At 37.4% G+C, this 23,065-nt stretch overlaps 1 protein-coding gene across 1 annotated transcript in view; it reads left to right on the forward strand.

The window, feature by feature from the left end:
• The window catches only part of LOC309811673 (pregnancy zone protein-like), a 41,368-nt gene that overhangs the window by 12,037 nt on the left and 6,266 nt on the right, over positions 1-23,065 (forward strand). The window contains exons 11-26 of the mRNA XM_082634672.1: positions 79-240; positions 833-1,060; positions 2,574-2,637; positions 5,314-5,456; positions 8,242-8,391; positions 10,679-10,843; positions 12,795-12,894; positions 15,628-15,790; positions 16,179-16,407; positions 16,913-17,039; positions 17,468-17,589; positions 17,807-17,858; positions 20,100-20,183; positions 20,717-20,893; positions 21,181-21,268; positions 22,869-23,025. Coding sequence (XP_082490798.1) covers positions 79-240; positions 833-1,060; positions 2,574-2,637; positions 5,314-5,456; positions 8,242-8,391; positions 10,679-10,843; positions 12,795-12,894; positions 15,628-15,790; positions 16,179-16,407; positions 16,913-17,039; positions 17,468-17,589; positions 17,807-17,858; positions 20,100-20,183; positions 20,717-20,893; positions 21,181-21,268; positions 22,869-23,025 — 2,211 coding nt within the window. The remainder of the gene's footprint in view (positions 1-78; positions 241-832; positions 1,061-2,573; positions 2,638-5,313; positions 5,457-8,241; positions 8,392-10,678; positions 10,844-12,794; positions 12,895-15,627; positions 15,791-16,178; positions 16,408-16,912; positions 17,040-17,467; positions 17,590-17,806; positions 17,859-20,099; positions 20,184-20,716; positions 20,894-21,180; positions 21,269-22,868; positions 23,026-23,065) is intronic.

A 23,065-nucleotide genomic window follows, 5' to 3' on the forward strand; every position in this document is an offset into this window, starting at 1 on the left:
CAAGAGGCGAATATGACAGAGTAGAAAATGTTTTTGCTATATAACACCCGAAACCAGTTATCACTTTCCTATTTCTAGGTTCTTCTAGTTGATGAGAAGGATCAGCCAATCCCCAATAAAACTGTAGTTGTCACCGTGGATGTACTTGCATACCGTGCCAGCTTTACTACGAATGAGCATGGTTTGGTGAACATTTCCATTGATACCAGTAACTTCACATCTTCTTTCATTTCAGTTTTGGTAAGTGGAAAGGGGCATCTGGGACTAAAAAGACACAGATCACTGGGGCCACAGAATTTAAGGGTACATGGGAAGCAGGTGAACTCCAGGGAGAAAAGAAAAGGTGATAAGACTAAAGCAGAAATTAAGCAATGTGGAGAACTAAATAATAAGAAATGAAAAATTCTCTGTCAGAATCTTTTACTTTAGATAGACTCTGTTTACAGCATGATCTAGTTTCAGGAGACATTTAAATATTAGAACATCTTGATAGTCTCTTGAAAATTCAACATTTTTACAATTTTAATATAAATTAGATTTTGCCTTGTTTCCTCGTTATACCACTATTTTTGTTTTGTGTTAAGGGTATGAAGAAAAAGTAATTGATCTTGATTATGAGTGAATAATACCTACTAAATCAGTATGGTGTAAACTTAAATAAATTTAAGGGAAAGTTGTTTAGAGATTATGCTTTATTTGGGAAGGCAGCCTATAATGAAACCAAGTAAGCATGATTCTTATAAAATCTTCAGTAAATGACAGAGTGACCAATATATACATAATATATGTTAATAACAAATAACCTACTTAAGATCTTTATTCTATCCATTAGGTCACTTACAAGCAGAGTAACCTCTGTTTTGATAACTGGTGGCTTGAAGAATTTCACACACCAGCACAGCACACTGTAAAACATATTTTTTCCCCAAGCAAGAGTTATGTTCACCTTGAACCTGTGGCTGGTATCATGGCCTGTGGGAAAACCCAGGAGATTCGGGCACACTACATCCTGAATGAACAGATTCTGAATGATGAAAAAGAATTAACCTTCTATTATTTGGTAAGAATAAAAGCCAGTGTAGCTCTTCTTAATTATGTAGACCCTAAAAAGATAGAGTTCCTATCTAAGTAATGCTCTTTATATCAATATAATGTTTTTATGAGTGAAGAGAAGTTGTTTCCTAACAAATTCATGCTTTAATTTTTCATTTATGTTCTGGTCTCCACTGAAACTTTTAAGTTTGTTTTTTTTTCTGAGTTCCAATGGAATTATTGAATGGAAGAGGAAAGAGCTTAAGACAAATGCCTTGTTAGACAAAAAAGATTGTTTTTCCTAGAACCCAGTAGATAAATAAGCAAAGGATAAAAATCAAGAACTTAGCCAATAGGAAATAAAAGTATAAACAACCTTCTGGAAAAATGTCAATTTAACATTAATTGGAGAAGTGAAAATTAAAAGAATAAGGCAGTAGTATTTTATTCCTACAAAGGTTCTAAATAATGTACAAAGTTCAAGAACTGGTGTAACTGCAGGGAAAACTACATTGACAGGCATATTATAAATTGATATGATCCTTTTCAGGTCAGTATACCTACTGATGTACAAAAATTTAAACTATTCAAAGCTGGTAGTTATCCAAGTAAGTCTTTTTAAGAAGAAAAACTTATGTTTAGGAAATTCTGTATAGGAACATTAACTATAAATAGTATTTTTTAATTCTATAAAAAAGTGAAAAAATTGACAGTAAGTTAGAATCTTAGCTTTATTGCTTCCTAGTTATGTGACCTCAGGTAATTTACTTAATCTCATTTGTAAAGAGAAATGTCAATCATCTCATCTGAATACTGAAGATAGTATTTATACCTACTTCATAGAGTTATAGTCAAAACTAAATAAAAATCTTAAAACTAAATTGTTCAGTTCAGCACCTGGCACATAGAGAGTGTAAATACTTTTAGTTGTTTGTTTTTTTAAATAGAGGCAACAATAGAGAATACTTACATATATTTTATACCTGCCTTCACTATATATTGCTTTGTGCATAATAGATGCTTAAAATGTTTGCTGAAAGAATATGTTATTTAAAACATTAATATTCAAGATAAGTAGTAATATTAAGTAAAATTCTAAAACATTGTAAAATTTTATGTTTGTTATTTAAAGTATGTTGTTTGAAGTAAAGTTTATTATTTAAACTATATGTATAGGAAAATATTGAAAGAGAAATTTAGTGAACAAAAACAACTTCTGGGTTGAAGTAGTGAGTTATTATTTATTTGTGTATTATACATATGTTTAAATAAGTTTAATAAGGGCTTCCCTGGTGGCGCAGTGGTTGAGAGTCCGCCTGCCAATGCAGGGGACACGGGTTCGTGCCCCAGTCTGGGAGGATCCCACATGCCACAGAACGGCTGGGCCTGTGGGCCATGGCCTCTGAGCCTGCGCGTCCGGAGCCTGTGCTCCGCAACGGGAGAGGCCACAACAGTGAGAGGCCTGCGTACAGCAAAAAAAAAAAAAAAGTTTAATAAGTACCCTCTAAAATGATAATACATGTATTTCCCTCTGCCTTCAGATCAAAGCAAGAGGAAGCATCGCTCAGTCAGGAACCCATGTGTTGTCCATTAAACAAGAAGAGAGTAAGTACTTTCAAGTTTTCCTATTTTTTCTCTCAAATTGTCAAATCCTAAACGTTTTAGCAAGATGAAGCTATTTCTTACATTGGAGGAAATGGTCACCAGCTTTCTTCCATCAACCAAAGATGAGGAAGCTGATAAAAGAAGGATACTAGGTTCATTTTAGTCCATTTAGAACTTTTTTATCCTTTTTATAGCATTTCTATATTCTAAATTTTATTTCTAAGGTAAAATATATTCATTTTATTATTAAATTTTTTAAATGCAGAAAATAATTGAAAAATGCAGAAAATCTCCAAAGAAAAATTTTACTCTGTATGTTTTTGCATTCATTTCCTATTGCTTCTGTAGGAAGCTCTCTGGCTAAAAACCACACAAATTTATCATCTTATAGTTCTGTAGATCAGAAGTCTTACGGGCTAACATCAAGTTGTGAGCAGAACTACATTCCTTCCGGAACTCTAGGAGATTACTTGTTTCCTCACCTTTTCCATCTTCCAAAGACCTCCTGCATTCCTTGGCTTATGGCCTCTTCTTCCATCTTCAATGCCAACAACACACCATCTTCAAATCTCTCTTAATATTCCTGCCTCTCTCTTTTAGATCATACTCTCCTTCTAGATTTTCTTGAATCATAAATATCCATTGATATCTGTTATCCCAGGAAGAATAACTAACTTTTCAAGAAATAATCTATTATGAAAAGATAAGTACATTTAGTCTCTTTATTTGTTACATGTCCCCAGGCTAAATCTCATAAGTAGCTTCCTTTTTTTCTGTTCATTTGAATAGTTATAGGCTATCATTTTACTAAAGCAATATTTATTAACAAAGCATATTTAGAAAGATCAAAAAGCCTATTCACCCAAGGTGAGTCAATACTACCAAGAAAAAATAAAGAATATATATTGTAAAATCTCTCTTGCTAAAAGTTCTTTTATTGCTTAAAAAAATTGAATTCAGGCACTCAAATATGGACAGTCCCTCTAATTCTCCATTTAATCATTGATTTTTTATGGGATTGATCATTATATTGGTTTTTCTAGAGCAGGTAAGGTTGTTCCTAATAGCATATCAAAAATCAAACTGCCTCCTAAGCCAATTTCTTCAAAATCAGTTTCTGTAATAGAGTTTAAATTCTATATAGTATACTGAGTATCTTGAGAGGTGAAATGGGGAGAAGGAAGTGTCTCTCTAAGAAACAATACTTCATTTTATTTGATGATAACTATGTAAATAGTTGCTTTTCCATTTGTCTTTGATTTCCGGGGAACTCAGTGTTAAATTTAAGCACTCTAGTGTTTAACCATCTGTTATAGCTTCTTTTTTATTTATTTATTTATTTATTTATTTATTTATTTATTTATTTATTTATTTATGGCTGCATTGGTTCTTCATTGCTGCGCATGGTCTTTCTCTAGTTGTGGTGAGCAGGGGCTACTCTTCATTGCGGTGCTCGGGCTTCTCATTGTGGTGGCTTCTCTTACTGTGGAGCAGGGGCTCTAGGCATGCGGGCTTCAGCAGTTGTGGCTCATGGGCTCTAGAGCACAGGCTCAGTAGTTGTGGCACACAGGCTTAGTTGCTCTGCGGCATGTGGGATCTTCCCGGATCAGGGCTCGAACCCATGTTTCCTGAATTGGCAGGCGGATTCTTAACCACTGCGCCACCAGGGAAGCCCTGTTATAGCTTCTTAATAAAATTTATTCCTGCCTCTGTTTAACCCTGCTTCAGAAATCCAATTTCATATGGTTTCAGTATCATTGTTTCAAATTTATTTTGACCCTGCTGTTTTTGTGTATTTTCACCACAAGCTGCCCTCAGATCTTCTATAGATATATGAAGGCTACAGTTTTTAAAGAAATTTATGCTACAAAGATAAAACAGAACATTTATGAGAAGATTAAGCAGATACATGAATTAAACACTATGTAATTCACACAGAAAGTAACCACTAAGATAAATGCATTGAATTCTTTTATAAAAATCAGAGGCATACTGTTTTGTATGTGATTATTTGTACCTGTATCTCGGCTCTGTTTTATTTTATTTTATTTTATTTTTTTGCCGTACGCGGGCCTCTCACTGTTGTGGCCTCTCCCGTTGTGGAGCACAGGCTCCGGACGCGCAGGCTCAGCGGCCATGGCTCACGGGCCCAGCCGCTCCCCGGCATGTGGGATCTTCCCGGACCGGGGCACGAACCCACGTCCCCTGCATCAGCAGGCGGACTCTCAACCACTGCGCCACCAGGGAAGCCCTCGGCTCTGTCTTAAATGGCCTGAAGGTAGAGACTATGCTGCATTCTTTGACTTGGCCTCATGCATATGACAAGAACTGTGCTGATTGGATCATAGATAGAGATCATTAAAGGTGTCTAAAAGTTCTTCTCTCTTGAATTCTTAATAAGTTTTTTTTTTAATTTAAAAATAGAGACATTCACTAAATGTCCTTTTCTACTTCCGCAGAGGAAATGAACAATTTAACCTACATCTTTAAGGGAAAATATAATTAGTTCGGCATATATTTATTGAATACTACTGCACGCAAAATGGTATAAATGCAAGTCTTACTTCAATATGCTCCAAATGTAAATAAGTTAAATAATTTGAGAACCTCTTCTTTATCAAATTGAAGCTCTTCCCTCTTCCTAATCTATTATCTTGAACTTTCTTTACTCTCCAGTGAAAGGGGTATTTTCCTTCTCCTTTCAAGTGGAATCAGACATTGCTCCTACAGCCCAGTTGCTTATTTATACTATTTTACCTAGTGGAGAAGTTATTGCAGATACTGAGAAATTCGAGATTGAAAACTGTTTTGCCAATAAGGTGGGTGTTTTGTTTAAGCCCAGTCCTTTTCTTCATCTCCCCTTTTGAAGTATGGAAAATAAGGAACTTATGTACGTTAAAAAACTGCCATGTAGTGCTCCTAAAACTTTCTGCCAAAGGACCTCTAAAGGAAAGATTGACGCTAAGCCCTGGGAGGTCTAGAGGAGTAGTTCAAAGCAAGTGGCCATTAGCACAATTTTTTCTATTGCTTTATCTGAAAATTCATGTGGAATTCAAAATATATTCTACAATTAACCTTTAATAGTTTTAATTTTGAAATGTTTGTTCCCCAAATTTTCAACTAAAAATGATGCTTCACAGTGATGTCAGTTTTATTCTATCATATCCCCCTGACACACCTCCATGTACTACTGCAGAAATCAGTAATTTATTGTGAGTTAAATTCACTTTGAATTTGAAACAGAACAGGGGTATATGTGTATATCCCATTTTGAGAAACATAGCCTGGGCACTCTAATAATGACTGTAGCATAAAAATCTAAGTTGCATAGGGGATCTTCTTATATTTCCAAAGAATGCATAGCTGTAATGAGAAGCCTACTGAGATATTAATAAGCTTTATCCCAACAGAATTTTCTGTGTAATCTTAACATTAACAATCAACTAGGATCCACGGACTTCAGATATATTTTTTAAAATATACCTACAAGGACTCTGACATGAGTTTTATGAAGATTAAAACAATATGCATTTACAGGAAGTGAACATTTCTACAATGAGAATTATATTTAGATTGTCTTTTTTAACATACAATCATCTAAGAAAATACACAGTGGATTCTAAATAAATTTTCAACTCCATCTTACTAAAGAATGCTATTAAACCTGGACAGGTGTCCAAGAGCATTATTTGTGTTCTGCTTGGATGTTCTGTGTGTTGCATATAAACCTAGAAGAGACTTTTGCTTCGAGCTTCAATGTCTTTATTGTTAATCATGGATAGTTAGTTTTTTGTTAAACCTTGGAATGGCCATCTTATGCTACAGCTTTCAGCACACTTTACTCACCCCAGCAGTGGTTTCACTCTGGTGCAAAAACGTATGACAGCTTATGTGTCACATCATAAAACTTCCACATAGAAGCAAAAGTCCATGGACATTATATTCAATCACTTCACATCAAATATCTTTCCACTTATCATTGATCAGAGATGGAGATAAGCTATGATAAATATAGATGAAGATTTTTGCAGTATTCAGAAGAAAGTTGACTATGTGTTTAAAAGTTAGAGAGTTATTAAAGTTAACAGTTAAGGACCCTAGAAGTGAGACATCCTGACAGGATGATGAGCAGAGTAAAAAGTGGGTTGAGAATGTGAGGAAAGATCCAGGTCTGTCTGAGACTTGTGTTTCTTTAAACCAATATACTTTAAATAATTTTTTTATCTTTGTTGGAAAGAGGAAACCTGTTTTCTATTCACCATCCATATACCACTTTCTTACTTTAATAATGACAGATTTATCATACACATTAAATATTATGTAACAGTTTAAATTGTCTGTTATTCCTAACTGGAAATAATTATTCATTAAGGATAACATTGATTAATATGGATAGGTACAGGCTCTCAAAATATGCCTTAAAGTTCTTTTCTGGTTCTCATATCAGTAGAACATTTTACATTTTCAAGCATATCCATTTCTTGGTTAGGAGTATTTTCAGTGGTTATAATCTCAAATAACTCACTTGTTCATTTGGCACGGACATTCACAAACATATTTTAATGAACTTAAATTTTCTAAAAATAAAAACAAACATATTTAAAATAGAATTCTCCAAAAGCGGTGTTTTCATAATATATTGAACTATAGAGATGAATACTACTGCACCTTGAGGATAAATCAATTATTTTTTTTTCATATATGTCTTATGATATACATGAATCCAAAGTGTTACATTAATTCAGTAAACCACATAGCAGATTATCATAGGTTAAATTCAGCAATCCAAGTCAAATATTATTTAACAGAATGTACTATTTCATTCCAGTCCAAATCAGCTTTCAGTTCAAGAACCTGGAAGCTTAACGGATGCTACTGCAGTAACTAAATTCCAAATTATTTTATAATTTACTCAAGATTCTACTCAAAAAATTCTAACATAAACATAAGGAACCAATAGATTCACTTACCGATGAATTTCTACTGGCCAAGCAGTCAAACCTCTGAAAAAAATTATGCACAATTTTTCATTATTTTGTAGTTCTTATTCTTTATTCACAGTCCTTTGAATATTGTCAATGAATTAACTCTTAGGATGCATATTAGATGTTTAGTTTTTTAAATTAACGAGTAAATTCCTGATCCTGATAAACAGTACTACACCGCTTTAGAATGCCAGGTGATTAAGAGGGCCAACTGAAGGAAACTTCATTGGCTGGTCTTAGAGGTGGAATAGGATTTTTCACAGCCCCGTGCAAACTGCACACATTCATCACAAAAACACTGCATGGAGATAGGTATGTATCTTTGTTAGCGTGTGCATTCCAATTCCCACTCAAGGTTCTCTTTTACTGTGATCAACATCAATTTATATTTCACTGGTTATAAAAAGAGTGGGAAACCTGAGTTAACCGAACCACATTTCCAGTTTATTCCAGAGTTGGTCAACTGGTAGTTGCCAGGCAGATTCACCCCTTAACGCTTCTCTAACATGGATGAAGAGAAAGGAAGTGTGGAAAGGACTAGTCCTACCCTGGGGTAGAAGAGAGTTTTAAGATTGTAACAATTCGACAATTTGTGGCTATAACCATATCCTCTTTACAGGTAAATTTGAGCTTCTCTTCAGCCCGGGGCCTGCCAGCCTCAGATACCAACCTGAAGGTCACAGGCGCTGCTTACTCCCTCTGTGCTCTCCGTGCAGTAGACCAGAGTGTCCTGCTAATGAATCCTGAAGCTGAGGTCTCACCTCAGTCAGTGAGTCCCATTTCAGTCTTGCATATCAGAAAATGCACACATGATATGACCATTTTGGGAAGCTGGAAGTTATAACTGCAAAGGACAAGTTCTTCACCGTGTCAGGCATAGTGTAGTAAGTCACATATGAGTTTGGATTCAATTCAGTTCCAAAAAAGACATTGCACAAGGTGCTTCACACAGGTCATCTTACTTCATTCTCTGCTATAACGTATAAAAGAGTGAGCGGTCTCGTTCACTACTACATTCCCTGTGCCTAGCACAGTCCTTACGTGTAAAAGATGCTCAAGACATTTCTTTTTTTTGTTTTTTGGCAGTGGGGGAGGGCCACACTGCATGGCTTGCGGGATCCTAGTTCCCTGACCAGGGATTGAACCCACGCACTCGGTAGTGAGAGCGTGGAGTCCTAACCACTGGACCACCAGGGAAGTCCCTCAACACATTTTTAATGAACGAATAAATGAATAATAATTCCTTAACGTGGATATTATTACCTTAATTTTATGAATGAAGAAAACACAACCAGGATAAATTAAGCAACTATAGAAAGAACATGCCAAAACTATATTTTAAAGGTGGGATTTGAACCAAATTTTATTCAGTGTCATGTCTAACACACTACAATTCAAGATAGTATGTGAAATGCCAGGTTTTTAAGTCTTCTCTAAAAAACAGGCACTTACTCATTGGTTTTAAGTATGGACAAAAGAGAGTTTCCATTCAAACTTGTCTTTTAAAGATGTTTCTTATAGGGCTTCCCCGGTGGCGCAGTGGTTGGGAGTCTGCCTGCCGATGCAGGGGACATGGGTTTGTGCCCCGGTCCGGGAGGATCCCACATGCCGCGGAGCGGCTGGGCCCATGAGCCATGGCCGCTGAGCCTGCGCGTCCGGAGCCTGTGCTCCGCAACGGAAGAGGCCACGACAGTGAGAGGCCCACGTACTGCAAAAAAAAAAAAAAAAAAAAAAAAAAAAAAGTTTCTTCTAATGAAGAATTTCCAAAAGGGCCCAATAGTTTACAGTCTTCGTTGTCCGTTTATTTATTTAACGAATATCCCCTGCGTCTGGATTACGGGATAGATACTGCTCCAGGAATAGGAGTTTTTATGGTGAACAATCAGATGTGGTCTTTGACCATTTTAGACGTATAGTCTTGTGAGTTATTAAACAGGCAAGCAACAAAAACATATAAACATATGATAGTTCTAAATTTTGATAAGTATCATTTAAGGAATAAACAGGATGTTGAGCTAAAGAAAAGAGTTGAACAATTTTTGATATAGTGGTTAGTGATCAGGGGTGTCTTCTTAGATTGTCAGATAATGGGGGGCAGGGGCAGGCATTACAAAGAATGAAAGCAGTGTGCCTGTAGGTCTTGCAGTCAGAATAAGTCTGCAGTGTTCATCATTACCTTATACGTAATGGTGAGAGAAGAGGATGGTAGAGGTGGTAGGTGGAATGGAAAGTGAAGAAGATCATGACAAGCTCTGAGAGATGGCAGTGGAGTTAGGAGTTGACAGCACATGTAGTGGCAAATCACTGAGGAGTTTTAAGCAGGAGAGTGATTTAGCTTTATTTGGTAAGAAGGTCTTGTTTGCCACTCAGAGTATGGGAGCAAGAATGAAAGCAGTTAGGAGGCTATTGTAGTGGCTTAGATAAGAGATGACAGCAGGTCTGCGTGGAGTCACTGCGTGCTTAATGAACACTAGATGACTGATCAGGTAGCCGTATGCTAGCTTCTGGGCAAAAACTGAACTGGAATGGATTTATTTGTAGGTTACCCCTGTACCTAGTTTTTTTCCAAGTTAAAATTGGTCTTAAAATAGTAGACTTAAAAAAAAAAACTTGGCAAGAACTTAATCATATAAAATGGGAAAAGGGAATGAATTAAGTATTTACAGAGGTTGTTTCTGGGTGATGGGTAGGAATGACTTTTATTCTTTCATTATGTTTCTCTGTACTGTCTACATTTTTGCTCTCTTTTAAAAGTAGGCGTTTGGGCTGAGAGACAAAGAGACTTGAGTTTTATACTTACTCAGCCAAAATGGGCTCTGAGTCTTTGATCAATTAATTTGATATCTTTATGTATTAATTTCTTTTGTACAAGAAGAGGATTAGGATCCATAACCCTTAATATCTCCCCATGATTTCTGTGTCACTTTGTATAATGTTGGTATGGGAGTGTTAAATAAGCACCATGACCTCTTAAACTCCAGGTTGAACATTTTCACAATCAAAATAAAATAAATAAAATAAATAAGAGTTTTTCCTTTGTTCTCTCTATTTTGCAGGTCTATGATTTGCTACCAGTAAAGAGCATCCTTAGTGTTAGATATGGAGGTCCCGTGAATGAAGATGGGGAAAAATGCATCAATGCAGAAGATATAACTCACAATGGAATCATTTACACACCAAAGCAGGTCCTGAGTGATGATGACGTTTACAGTATCTTTGAGGTAATTCGTCTTCCTAAAAACATAACTAAATTTGATTTCTGAGTCTTTGTTAAGATGGAGAACAAATGGATTTCTAAGCTCTAAAATCTGATCTTCCTCCCACTCACCAAAAAGAAAACCTGTGATTAACAGAAAAATATTGAAATCTCAGAGGCATAGAGAACTTGTATACACACAGAGAGTCAATCATGAATTTCTCTGGCACTTTAAACAGCAAGGGGTATACTTTTAGGGCCACCACTTTAACCAAGTTGATCCCAAAACTAGCTATCACTGTCATATTCCCCTCTCAGTGATTCTCAGAGATTCCAATATGTGAGAAAAACAAAATACTTCCCATAGCACCTCTGACACCCTTGGAAAGGTGAGTTCCCTATTGACAGCCATTATAATAGTCATTTTCACAATAAATAAATGATTGAGTAAATGACTAAATACACAAAGTACATTACTTCAGCCAACACCTTCAGTGCAGTAAAATTTCAGGAAAACTGAAAGTAGCTGTTCATAAAGAAAAGATTTACAAAACTTGGAGTAGAAACATTAGCATGCCTTAGTTACGTTAGCTCAAATGTGTATCTTTAATTAGGCAGAGTTATGAAAAGGAAGTTTATCCAGGTTGTGAGATTAAATCTTATCTCTACCAAAAAGGACTGAAAACTCTCATTATACCTTGAGGAAAGCATACATCAGCTTAGCTGATGAGGTCTGCAGCTTAGCTGAGAACAATTTAAACCTCCCTCTTCTGGAGTCTCCAGGATCATAAATCAGACAGTGGTGGAGGGAGAAAAACAAGACTCAGTTTATTAGCTAACTGCAGCATCTTTATAAACATTTCTTTCTGACTTCTTTCTCCCCATTCCATATCACTGCCACCACTGACAACTGTGCTTCTGAGTCCCACAGTTTCCCAAGTACTCTGAGATAGGACAGCAAGTAGTATTTATGGCTAATATCAAAGAAAGAGGAAGCTTGGAACAGGGGGGCTCTAGGAATCAGGCTACTGTGGACATGTGCGACTGTGTTTTGCATGCAGAGATTCAGGACACTTAAAAGACAGTGAGAAAGAAGAAAGGAAAGGATAAATCACAAAAGGGATGAGTTGAACATAGATATTCAGGCAAAGGAATATTTTCCAATAAAACATAAACAAAACAAAGTGTACTGACTGTGAAGAAAAATCCCCAGGACTTCCCTGGTGGCACAGTGGTTAAGAATCCACCTGTCAACACAGCAGACACGGGTTCGAGCCCTGGTAGGGGAAGATACCACATCCCACGGAGCAACTAAGCCCGTGTGCCACAACTACTGAGCCTGCGCTCTAGAGCCTGAGAGTCACAACTACTGAAGCCTGCATGCCTAGAGCTTGTGCTCCAAAACAAGAGAAGCCACTGCAATGAGAAGCCCGCGCACCGCAACGAAGAGTAGCCCACGCTCTCTGCAACTAGAGAAAGCCTGTGCACAGCAACGAAGACCCAAGGCAGCCAAAAATAAATAAATAAATCTATTTAAAAAAAGAAAAGAAAAATCTCCAATATGCAACCCTACACACTCAATTGAAAAGAAACAAAAAATTACTCTCTGCCACAAAGTTAATGTTTGGTTTTGGGGGGGAAAAGAAGGAAAGAAAAACATCCAAAATTAAAATACTCAAGTTTCTTGGAGGCAAAAGATAATTAAAGAGGCATCAGCACATAGGAGACAAAATTCAGAAATAGGAATCAGAAGTGGATCCTAATCCCAACTCCCATTCACTAACTGGATGATCTGGACTTTCTGTGACCCCATTTTCATACTTATAAAATACCTCTCTTCTCCATTGTGTGGAATTTTCATGATGATCCTATGAGCTATATGTATAATAATAGTAAAAGTATAATACAAACATAAGGAAATATTCTAGTCTCCAGACTGGATTGCCAGTATGCTTTAATAATTATTTTTCCTCCAGTCTGTAGGATTAAATATTTTTACCAACTCAAAAATCCACAAGCCACATTTTTGTCAGCTGTTTTGGCCACATCCAGGAGCACCTATAACCTATGCAGGAGGTAAGGGTGAGAATTATTTATCTGCTAAAATAATAGAAGAAAAGTGATGCTTTGCTGTGTTGGGTTGGGATAAAAAGCCATTTTTTAAAGTACTGAATGTTGTAACTCTGTAGCAACATCTTGGTAAATTTTCTTCATATAATATTTTTCCCCAGAAAAAATAATTTTTAAGCCATTATTATTTCTTTTCCTCTCTCTCTCTCTCTCTGTCTCTCATCCAAATCAAATACTTTTTTGTCATAGTCTTCAATAGTCTTGGTACTTTAAATCCTCTTTACCCACTGTGGCTTCGATACCTAAATTAGTTAGGATAAGATAAATTATATTGCAGTAACAAACAAACCCCCATGTCTCAGAGGCTAAGCATATAACAGTTTATTTTTTCCTTTCACAAACACTGCTTGTGAGTCCAGTAGCTGTTCAGAACACCTCTTGACCAGTCATTGTCAGGGAGGTTCATTGGGCTTTCATCTTGTGACTCCATCTCCAATGTGCCTTTCAAGGTTACTACCATGGGGAAGAAGGAATAGATTTGCACGTGACTTTTATGGCCAGCAGTGGAAGTGGCATATATCTCATTGCCCTACCTACAAGGGATGCTGAGAAATATGAAGGATTATATAGATATTGTTTGCCTCTGTCATATTCTTTTATGGAAATCAAAGTGATTTTGACATATTGAACAAAATAGAATAATTCAGCTTTTGGTGAATATACTTAGTCTCTTTGTGTGTCTCAAGTATACCTAGAAAAGAGGAAAAGTTGAAAAGATTCTAGCTCTGACTATTTTCTTTTCTGCTGCTAACAGGCCTAGAGAAGTGTCTAGAGGCATGCTGGGATGGCTACTAATCCATTTTGTAATAAGAAGTTTGGTGGTATAAAGTGTTTTTTAAAAATAAATTAAACACATTTAATACAGAAGAAATTATTTGCCTAGGAAGACAAAGAGTAAAGTTATGAAAGCAGAGGAATGAATAAGAATATTCCCTCCACAGAAACAAATTCGTGTAGTAAAAAAAAAACAAGTTTTCATCATACCTTTATCTGGTATGACACATATAACTTTGAAAATTTGCAGACTCAGGGACTTTCCTGGCTGTCCAGTGATTAAGACTCTGTGCTTCCACTGAAGGGGGCACAGGTTCGATCCCTGGTTGGGGAACTAAGGATCCCACATGCCACGTGGTGTGGCAAAAAAAAAAAATTTTCAGACTCATTGAACATTTTTGAGGCTCAGTTGAAAGTCAGAATGACAACACCAAAGTCACTGAGGTATCATGAGCATAAATTTTAAAAAACATAATCATGATTCCATATAACAGTGTTTTTTGGTTAAAAAAACTAAAAAACATTATTATTACTTTATTTTCACATTCCTCTTAATACCAAGTATATTATTTTATTTTCAGTCTTAAGTGAAAACATGTAGGTGGAATGATCCAGAAAAACCTGAAAACAAAGTACCATCATTACATTCTTATCACAGATATTCTGTAACACTCTAGACAAATTTTACATTTGGTATTCATCACCTATCCATTCTTTCCTTTTCCTGTTCAGTTACATCACCTTAGCCCTGTCCTTCATTGTTTCATAACCAAAGTACTAAAAAGCCACCATAATTTACCTTCCTTGCCTTCTGTCTTTCTCCACTTCAATCCAGCCTCTATACCGTGAAAGGCGCATCACCCTTCAACATTGCTTCTGTCATGTCACTTATTTCTCAGACATAATCGCTACTTCCAGAATTCATAGGTCACCATATTTAAGGTTTCAAAAGAGCATGTTCAATGCTATTATTTTATGTATATCTCTATTTATATATTTATACATACTATCTTTATATGTCTTCTGATCTCTGGCAGGTCACTTTTTTAAAAAATTAATTTTTATTAGAGTATAGTTGCTTTTATCACTTTTTAAAATCAACCTAACTCCTGCCTCCTTAACAGATCTAATTTATTTGTCCTAACCTTCATGGTGTTTTATTATATAATTACACCTACTACTTACTCAGCTACGTTAAATGCCCCCACCCCGCCCTGAGATAGACATTCTACTCCTGAGGGGTTTTTTTGTTATCCCTTTGGAGCATTGCTTCTGACCTCTGTGTACATACATGTGTAGCTGTTTCCTTGGAATGCCTTCTTCATTCCCCTCTGATTCTCATCCTTTCATGGTCTTCTTAAGTTCTGCTTTGTAAAGTCTTTTCCGGCCAATCTAAAGTTTATTTTCTGTCCTTTATTGAGTCTCTGTTGTCTATAACCCATACTTTACTATATTATTGTTTATGTCTTCACATCTTATTAACTGTTAAAAACAATTCCTGAATTCCTCTTGCTGTAGCTACTATCAATTCCTCTTATTTGATTCTCACTGCAAATGGAGAACATGTGATCATCCCATCAGGGTATAAGCAGTATTTGTTGTTTTAAATTACTCTTCATTTTTGCCTTCACCAGTTGAAAGCTCAGCTTAGGGAGAGCTACATTTGTTTTCACTTCTAGAGAAAAATACAGTTACCTTTAAACCATCTGATGAAGCAATAGGATTTAGCCTTCCAATAGGACACATAGATGAGTGAACAATGTAAGAAGCCGGTAGGTTAAATTGTTCTAATAATAAATATTCCCTGAGCATATGACCTTATTCTACTTGATAAATAAGGCAGCTGTAAGAAATTAAGGATAAAACTGAGGCTTATGTTGGGCCCTGCGTGTTTTCTCTCGACAGGTCAAGCGGGTCCAATAGGTCCAGTAGGCTCTGTTCTAGCACGTGGAAATTCAGGGATAGTTTATCCAATAGTAGGGAGAGGAGACTCTCCAGCTGTGGAAGTGAAAGAGACAGTCCGGAAGTATTTCCCTGAGACCTGGATCTGGGACTTGGTGGCACTCGAGTAAGTTGTGTGTTGCCCAGAATTGAGTTCATAAAAGGATTTGAATCCTCCTCTATAATTCTGGTGTGATCATTGGTTCCTGATCCTTTCTGTTCTGCTCCGCTCTTTTCTGGTAGTTATTTAGATTCACAGTTCATTTATCTCATAGCTAAACAATGCAATTTTCTTTTTCTAATTTGGTCCTGAGATACTTAAAATAACAGAAAGTAGGAAGCTACCGTCGACCCTAAAAAGAAAAAAAAAAAAACTTTCAGAGACCTCATTACAAACACCAAACCTTATATCAAGTTTAACATTTAGCACACTAAGTTTTCATGCTCTAGGATCAGCTGTGGTGCTTGCTAAAGAGGGAACTCATTGACTCGCCTCCTCTTTTTCCCCTCCCTAGCGTATCGGGTAAACATGAGTTGGCAGTGAAGATCCCTGACACCATCACGGAGTGGAAGGCTGGCGCACTCTGCTTGTCTGGAACAGCAGGGCTTGGCCTCTCTCCCACCATCTCTCTTACAGCCTTCCAGCCCTTCTTCCTGGAACTCACTCTTCCCTACTCTGTGGTTCGAGGAGAAGCCTTCACACTCAAAGCCACTGCATTCAGCTATGTGTCCCATTGCATTCGGGTAAGGGCACTTCTCGACGTAAGCAAAAGTAGAAGGAGGGAACAAAATCACCATTCATTACCTAGATTTCCCAGGTAATCTCCTAGTAAGTCATAATTGAACATGATGTAGCCTAATTTTAGAATGGAGTAAGTACTAAGAACAAAGCTCCCCAACAGGTCTGAGGTGGTAAGGTTATATTTATTCAGGACTCTGCATTATTTGTGTATTCCTAAATTCAGATATTACTTTCCCCTGATTATTTTTTTCACTCTAACTAAAGAAAATATCTCTTCCTTGTGTTGGCACAAGCCTAAATCCTGAGTATTTATCCTGATTCCTGTCAGTTTTTCAAAGTCCTTACGGCAAACATCTAAACTACAAAATATTTGACAGGATTTACCTTGTTTGAACAGTTTCTCAAAGCCTCTCAGTTAGTATGCATTGTCCCTTTAAGCTTCTTCCCCCTGTTACTGACCTTTTGCCTGTGTTCTTTCTCAAATTTGTGGGTGGGAATGGGGGACAGGTCAGCGTGCAGCTGGAGGTCTCTCCTGCCTTCTTGGCCATCCCAGTAGAGAAGAATGAAGAATCTCACTGTGTCTGTGGAAATAAGCAGAAAACTGTGTCCTGGACTGTTACCCCAAAGTCACTGGGTGAGTGGTAAAGCTGTTCACGAATCCTACTTCTTATGGTGTAATGATTTGCTTTCCATTCTCACTCAGACGCACGTTTCTTTCTCCTCCTTTGACAATGATCGATTGAAAGAAAACCATTATAAATATTGGAGAGGCTTAAAAAGAAGAAACCGGGCCTCCCTGGTGGCGCAGTGGTTGAGAGTCCGCCTGCCGATGCAGGGGATACGGGTTCGTGCCCCGGTCTGGGAGGATCCCATATGCCGCGGAGCGGCTGGGCCCGTGAGCCATGGCCGCTGAGCCTGCGCATCCGGAGCCTGTGGTCCGCAGCGGGAGAGGCCACAACAGTGAGAGGCCCGCAGACGGAAAAAAAAAAAAAAAAAAAAAAAAAAGAAGAAACCATTCAATATAGAATCACTGTTTAACTCCTTAAGAATTTTATCCTCCAGGAAAGGTGAATTTCACAGCTACTGCAGAAGCCCTGCAGTCTCAGGAACTGTGTGACAATGAGGTGCCCCACGTCCCAGCCCTTGGACAGAAGGACACCGTAGTCAAGCCCTTATTTGTTGAGGTAGGCGGGTCTACTTTCTCTGAGTCTCAGAGGCCTTATTATGTAAATCACATTATCTAATAGGTATGCAACAGTGACATTTCATTCCCAAGAATATGAATATGTCCACAACTCAAGTTTTCACTAACAGTTCCTCTCCTAAAGTGATTGCTTTTTCTCTATCACTATCTACATTCACTATCACTTTTCTTTTTGATTTTTTTCTTTCAATACAAAGCCTGAAGGAATAGAAAAGGAGGAAACTTTCAACACGCTTCTTTGTGCTTCAGGTAAGTGTCAAAAAATAGATAAAATTCCTTTGTTAAGCCACTTGCCAAAGTATATAGTTGTGAAATGCCCTTTGGGGCATGTTTCCTCTAGGGGGAAAAAAGGAAACAAGTATACTATCCCATGTGCAAATCAAAGGACATTTGATCGAGAACAATCTTTTCCTGATAAAGACATAGAGAAGTTAAGAGACTCACCTAAAAGCTCTTGGCTAATAATGAAGACTAAAGCTGATGACTATAGGACAGGATTCTTTCCAATACACCTGTGCTTCCCAAACTTCTTCCAACACAATTTTCAAACTACTGAAATATATTTGTGGCACTAGTACTATTGTTTATTCTGTTAATAGTTGAAGTGTACTCATGTTTTTATTTAAACAAGTTATTTTAAGGAGAACTTTAGGTCATTAACATATATAGAAAATCAATCTTTTTCTATTACACTTAAAACTACCATTTAAATATTCACACAGTCATTAAAAAATTACTATTAAAATATTCAACTCTGAGGGCTTCCCTGGTGGTGCAGTGGTTGAGAGTCCGCCTGCCGCTGCAGGGGACATGAGTTCGTGCCCCGATTCGGGAGGATCCCACATGCCGCGGAGCAGCTAGGCCCGTGAGCCATGGCCGCTGAGCCTGCGCGTCCGGAGCCTGTGCTCCACAACGGGAGAGGCCACAGCAGTGAGAGGCCCACGTACCGCAAAAAATAAAAAAATAAAATAAAAAAATAAAATATTCAACTCTGCAGTATCTAAAATCATCTACAGAACAGCTCTTAGTCTACAGATCTCTTCTCTTCTCTATATAAGTATCCTCTGATAATCTCATCTAGTCACAGAACTTCAATAACAACTTTGTACCAGAGACCACAAAATGTACATCTTTGGTCCACACCTCTTTCCTGAACTCAGACTCATGTATTCAACTGCTCACTTATCATCTGCATTTCTAAGCCTGGAGGTCTAAGAGGTATCTCAAAACTAGCATGTTCAAAACTGAACCTCTGCTTAGTCCCCATAAGCCTGCTCCTCCTCCAATTTTCTCCATCTCAGATGATGGAAATTCCATTCTTCTACTTGCTGGAGATAAAAAATTTTGGAGTCGCCCATTATTCTGTCCTTTCTCTTCTACTCCACACCTAATTCATCCCCAAATCTAGCTGGTTGAACCTTTAAATATATCTGAAATCTGTCCACTTCTCATCATGTCCACTCTTACTCTAGACCTTCCTCTCTTGGACCAACTCAGTCACCTCCTAACTGGACTCCTGGTCATCTCCCCCTGTTCCTATACAACAAGGGGGATCATTTAAAGCATATTTCAGATCATGCCCCTCCTCTGTTCAAAATCTTCCACGAGTCTCCTATATCCCTCAAAGTTAAAGACTACGTCTCCAGCATCACCTACAAAGCCTTTCTATCCTCATGACCTCATATCCTGTTACCCTTTCCCCTACTCACCCTGCTCCTACTCATCTAATGCTAATCACACTGTTCTCCTAATCTGATTTTAGAACATACCCAGCATGCTCTAATCTCTGGAGTCTTTTCCCATTTTGTTCCTTCTTCCTGTGAGTCTCTTCCCCTAGATATCTATAAATTTTACTCCCTGACTTACTTAGTGTCAGTCACCTATGATTTTTTAATCAATGAGCTTTATCATTGGGAACCTTCTCCCCACACCCTGAACTTCCTGATTTGCCTTGCCTCACTAGTTCACCCATATAAGCACTTACTCTGCTTTATTTTTTTCTATAGAATTTACAGGTATCTATCACACATAATATTTATTTGTTATTTTATTACTCCCATCAAAATGAAAACTCTAGGATGTCGGGAAATTTCTTTTGAAAATTGCTATATCATTGCACTTAAAACAGAATCTGGTACATAGCATGCACTTAATACATATTTATGGAGTGAATATGATTTTTTTACAACCACCAGCTATAGTAGAAATTAACATAAACAATGAAGAGAAAGAAAGAAATATAACATAAGGTATACACTTATAAGGAAATCTATAGAAGTTTAACACAAATATATATGATTAATATGAACTTCACGGTGAGATGAATTGTGGCTTTAGGAGAAACTTGGGTTGCATCAGAGAGATTATATAATGACCAAGAGAAATGAGATGTTGGATCTTGATCATATAGATGAAAAAATTCAAATAAATCTAGAACGTTTCTCTCATTTTTCCCTCCCTTATATATATATATTTGTCTTGTTTCATTAGAAACTGGAGAACCTGAAAAGCTGTCACTAAAACTTCCTTCAAATGTGGTTGAAGGCTCTGCCAGGGCAACACATTCAGTTTTGGGTGAGTCTCCCAGCCCGAAAGAAGCAGTTGTCCATCCCCGTAATTCTAGTGCATGGGGCCTCACCATCCCTTATTAATGAAGTCCCTGAGTCTAGGCGTTGGCTTGAGAGAAAGAGCACCAAGCTAAGGACTGCACTGTTTAATAGCTGTTGTGCAACATCTTATACCTTGATACACTCTAAAAAGTAAAAAGGGCTATCTCTTTGTGCCCTCATCTTCAAGAGACTGGCTAGGTAGTGATACTTCCTAATAGATTTAAAAATAATTGTTTTTAACCAGATTTGTGGCTCATCAGAAAGATGTATCCTACCATTCATATTTTTTCCTATTTTTTCTATCCTTGATCTATCTACTTTATTGTTCCTGCATTTCTCTTTCCTTTCTATTTCTTGTTTTCCTTCACCTCTTATGCTTTCTTTTCCTCCCCTTTATATATGATTTGACTTCTCACTTAGTTAGTAATCTATCTTCTTACCCCAATGTAAATCAGCTCTGAGTTCCTCTGATTTTTTTTTATATCTTTCATTCCCCAGGTGATATACTAGGCTCTGCAATGCAAAATCTTCAGAATCTTCTCCAGATGCCCTATGGTTGTGGAGAGCAGAATATGGTCCTTTTTGCCCCTAACATCTATGTTCTGAACTATCTGAATGAGACAGGACTGCTGACAGAGAAGATCAAGTCCAAAGCCATCAGCTACCTCATCAGTGGTGAGAGATTACCCCAAAAGGAAAAACATTAACTGATTCCCTAAATATCTCCTCCAGTGAACTCAAGTCAACATCCCTTTGATTAAGATTTAATAATTATTGTTGCTGTGATATCCAACAAGTTGTCCCACTATACAACCAGGAAATTCGATGGTATCATCAAGTCTTGGAGACTTCATAGTAACATAGTAGTTTGCCTGTGACGCCTCAACAAGTTTTGAGGAAAACCCTGATTCATTCTCCAATGTCTCTGCTATTTCATAAATCTATGCAAACTTCCTCTTCAGGTTACCAAAGACAGTTGAATTATAAGCACAGCGATGGTTCTTACAGCACCTTTGGGGATCGTCATAGTAGAAGTCAGGGAAACACTTGGTAAGATAATTATTTCCATATGCTCTCTGTAGATCCACAGTATTTCAGAATTCTGGAAATAGCTATTCTCTGATACCTGGAGTTCATGCATAGAAATTTGTTTGTTTTTTTAATTGGAGTATAATTGCTTTACAATGGTGTGTTAGTTTCTGCTTTATAACAAAGTGAATCAACTATACATGTACATATATATCCATATCTCCTCCCTCTTGAGTCTCCCTCCCACCCTCCCTATCCCACCCCTCTAGGTGGTCACAGAGCACCGAGCTGATCTCCCTGTGCTATGTGGTTGCTTCCCACTAGCTATCTAATTTACATTTGGTAGTGTATGTATGTCCATGCCACTCTCTCACTTCATCCCAGCTTACCCTTCCCAATCCCTGTGTCCTCAGGTCCATTCTCTACGTCTGCATCTTTATTCCTGTCCTGCCCCTAGGTTCTTCAGAGCCTTTTATTTTTTTAAAGATTCCATATATATATATGTTAGCATACGGTATCTGTTTTTCTCTTTCTGACTTACTTCATTCTGTATGACAGACTCTAGGTCCATCCACCTCACTACAAATAGTTCAATTTCGTTTCTTTTTATGGCTGAGTAATATTCCATTGTATATATGTGCCACATCTTCTTTATGCATTTATCTGTCAGTGGAAACTTAGGTTGCTTCCATGTCCTAGCTGTTGTAAATAGAGCTGCAATGAAAAATGTGGTACATGATTCTCTTTGAATTATGGTTTTCTCAGGGTATATGCCCAGTAGTGGGATAGCTGCATTGTTCAGTAGTGCTATTTTTAGCTTTTTAAGGAACCTCCGTACTGTTCTCCATAGTGGCTGTATCAATTTACATTCCCACCAATAGTGCAAGAGGGTCTCCTTTTCTCTACACCCTCTCCAGCATTTATTGTTTATAGATTTTTTAATGATGGCCATTCTGACCGGTATGAGGTGATAACTCATTGTAGTTTTGATTTGCATTTCTCTAATGATTAATGATGTTGAGCATTCTTTCATGTGTTTGTTGTCAATCAGTATATCTTCTTTGGAGAAATGTCCATTTAGGTCTTCTGTCCATTTTATTATCCTTTAAAAACTCCTATGTGTGTCATCACTAGTGGCGGATCTCACCATTTCATCTATGAAAGCTCACTGTTCTGACAGTATAGTAAATAGCAGTAAAGTAAGGATCCCCCCCCAAAACGGAAATAGAAGGCAGAAAATGTCATAATGTGAAATGATAGAGGAAGAAGCTTCTACATTAAGGGAGGAGAGGAGGGGAAGGACAGAAAGAGACTGTGATGTAGTAAAATCAGTCAGAAAATGGCAATTTTGGTGGTGGGAAGGCACTACATTTTACACATTTCACAGACATTTTATGAGAAAAAAAGTGAAAAGTATTGACTCTGGAGAAACCCAACAAGTTGAGAGATTTTAAAACAGATTCAGAAGTTTGCTGGACAAATAAGAGTATATTCAGTATTCAAGTATCATTTTGCCACCAATTTTCTCCACGGAATTGTGAAGCTACCTGGAGCCAATTGCACACAGTGAGAATTAAAAGTGAGATGGTCCTCAGGTCTCCATCTCTTCCTTGCTGGACAGGCTCACTGCATTTGTATTCAAGTCCTTCGCTCAAGCCCAGTCATACATCTTTGTGGAGGACTCGCACATCATGAACTCCCTTACCTGGCTCTCACAGAAGCAAAAGGAAAATGGTTGTTTCCAGCGCTCTGGATCATTGTTAAACAATGCTATTAAGGTGATGCCTTTAAATTTGTTCTGGGCCCTGAGGACAGTGA

Source organism: Mesoplodon mirus (assembly GCF_964341445.2).
Source record: "Mesoplodon mirus genome assembly, chromosome: 11".
Classification (NCBI taxonomy): domain Eukaryota; kingdom Metazoa; phylum Chordata; class Mammalia; order Artiodactyla; family Ziphiidae; genus Mesoplodon; species Mesoplodon mirus.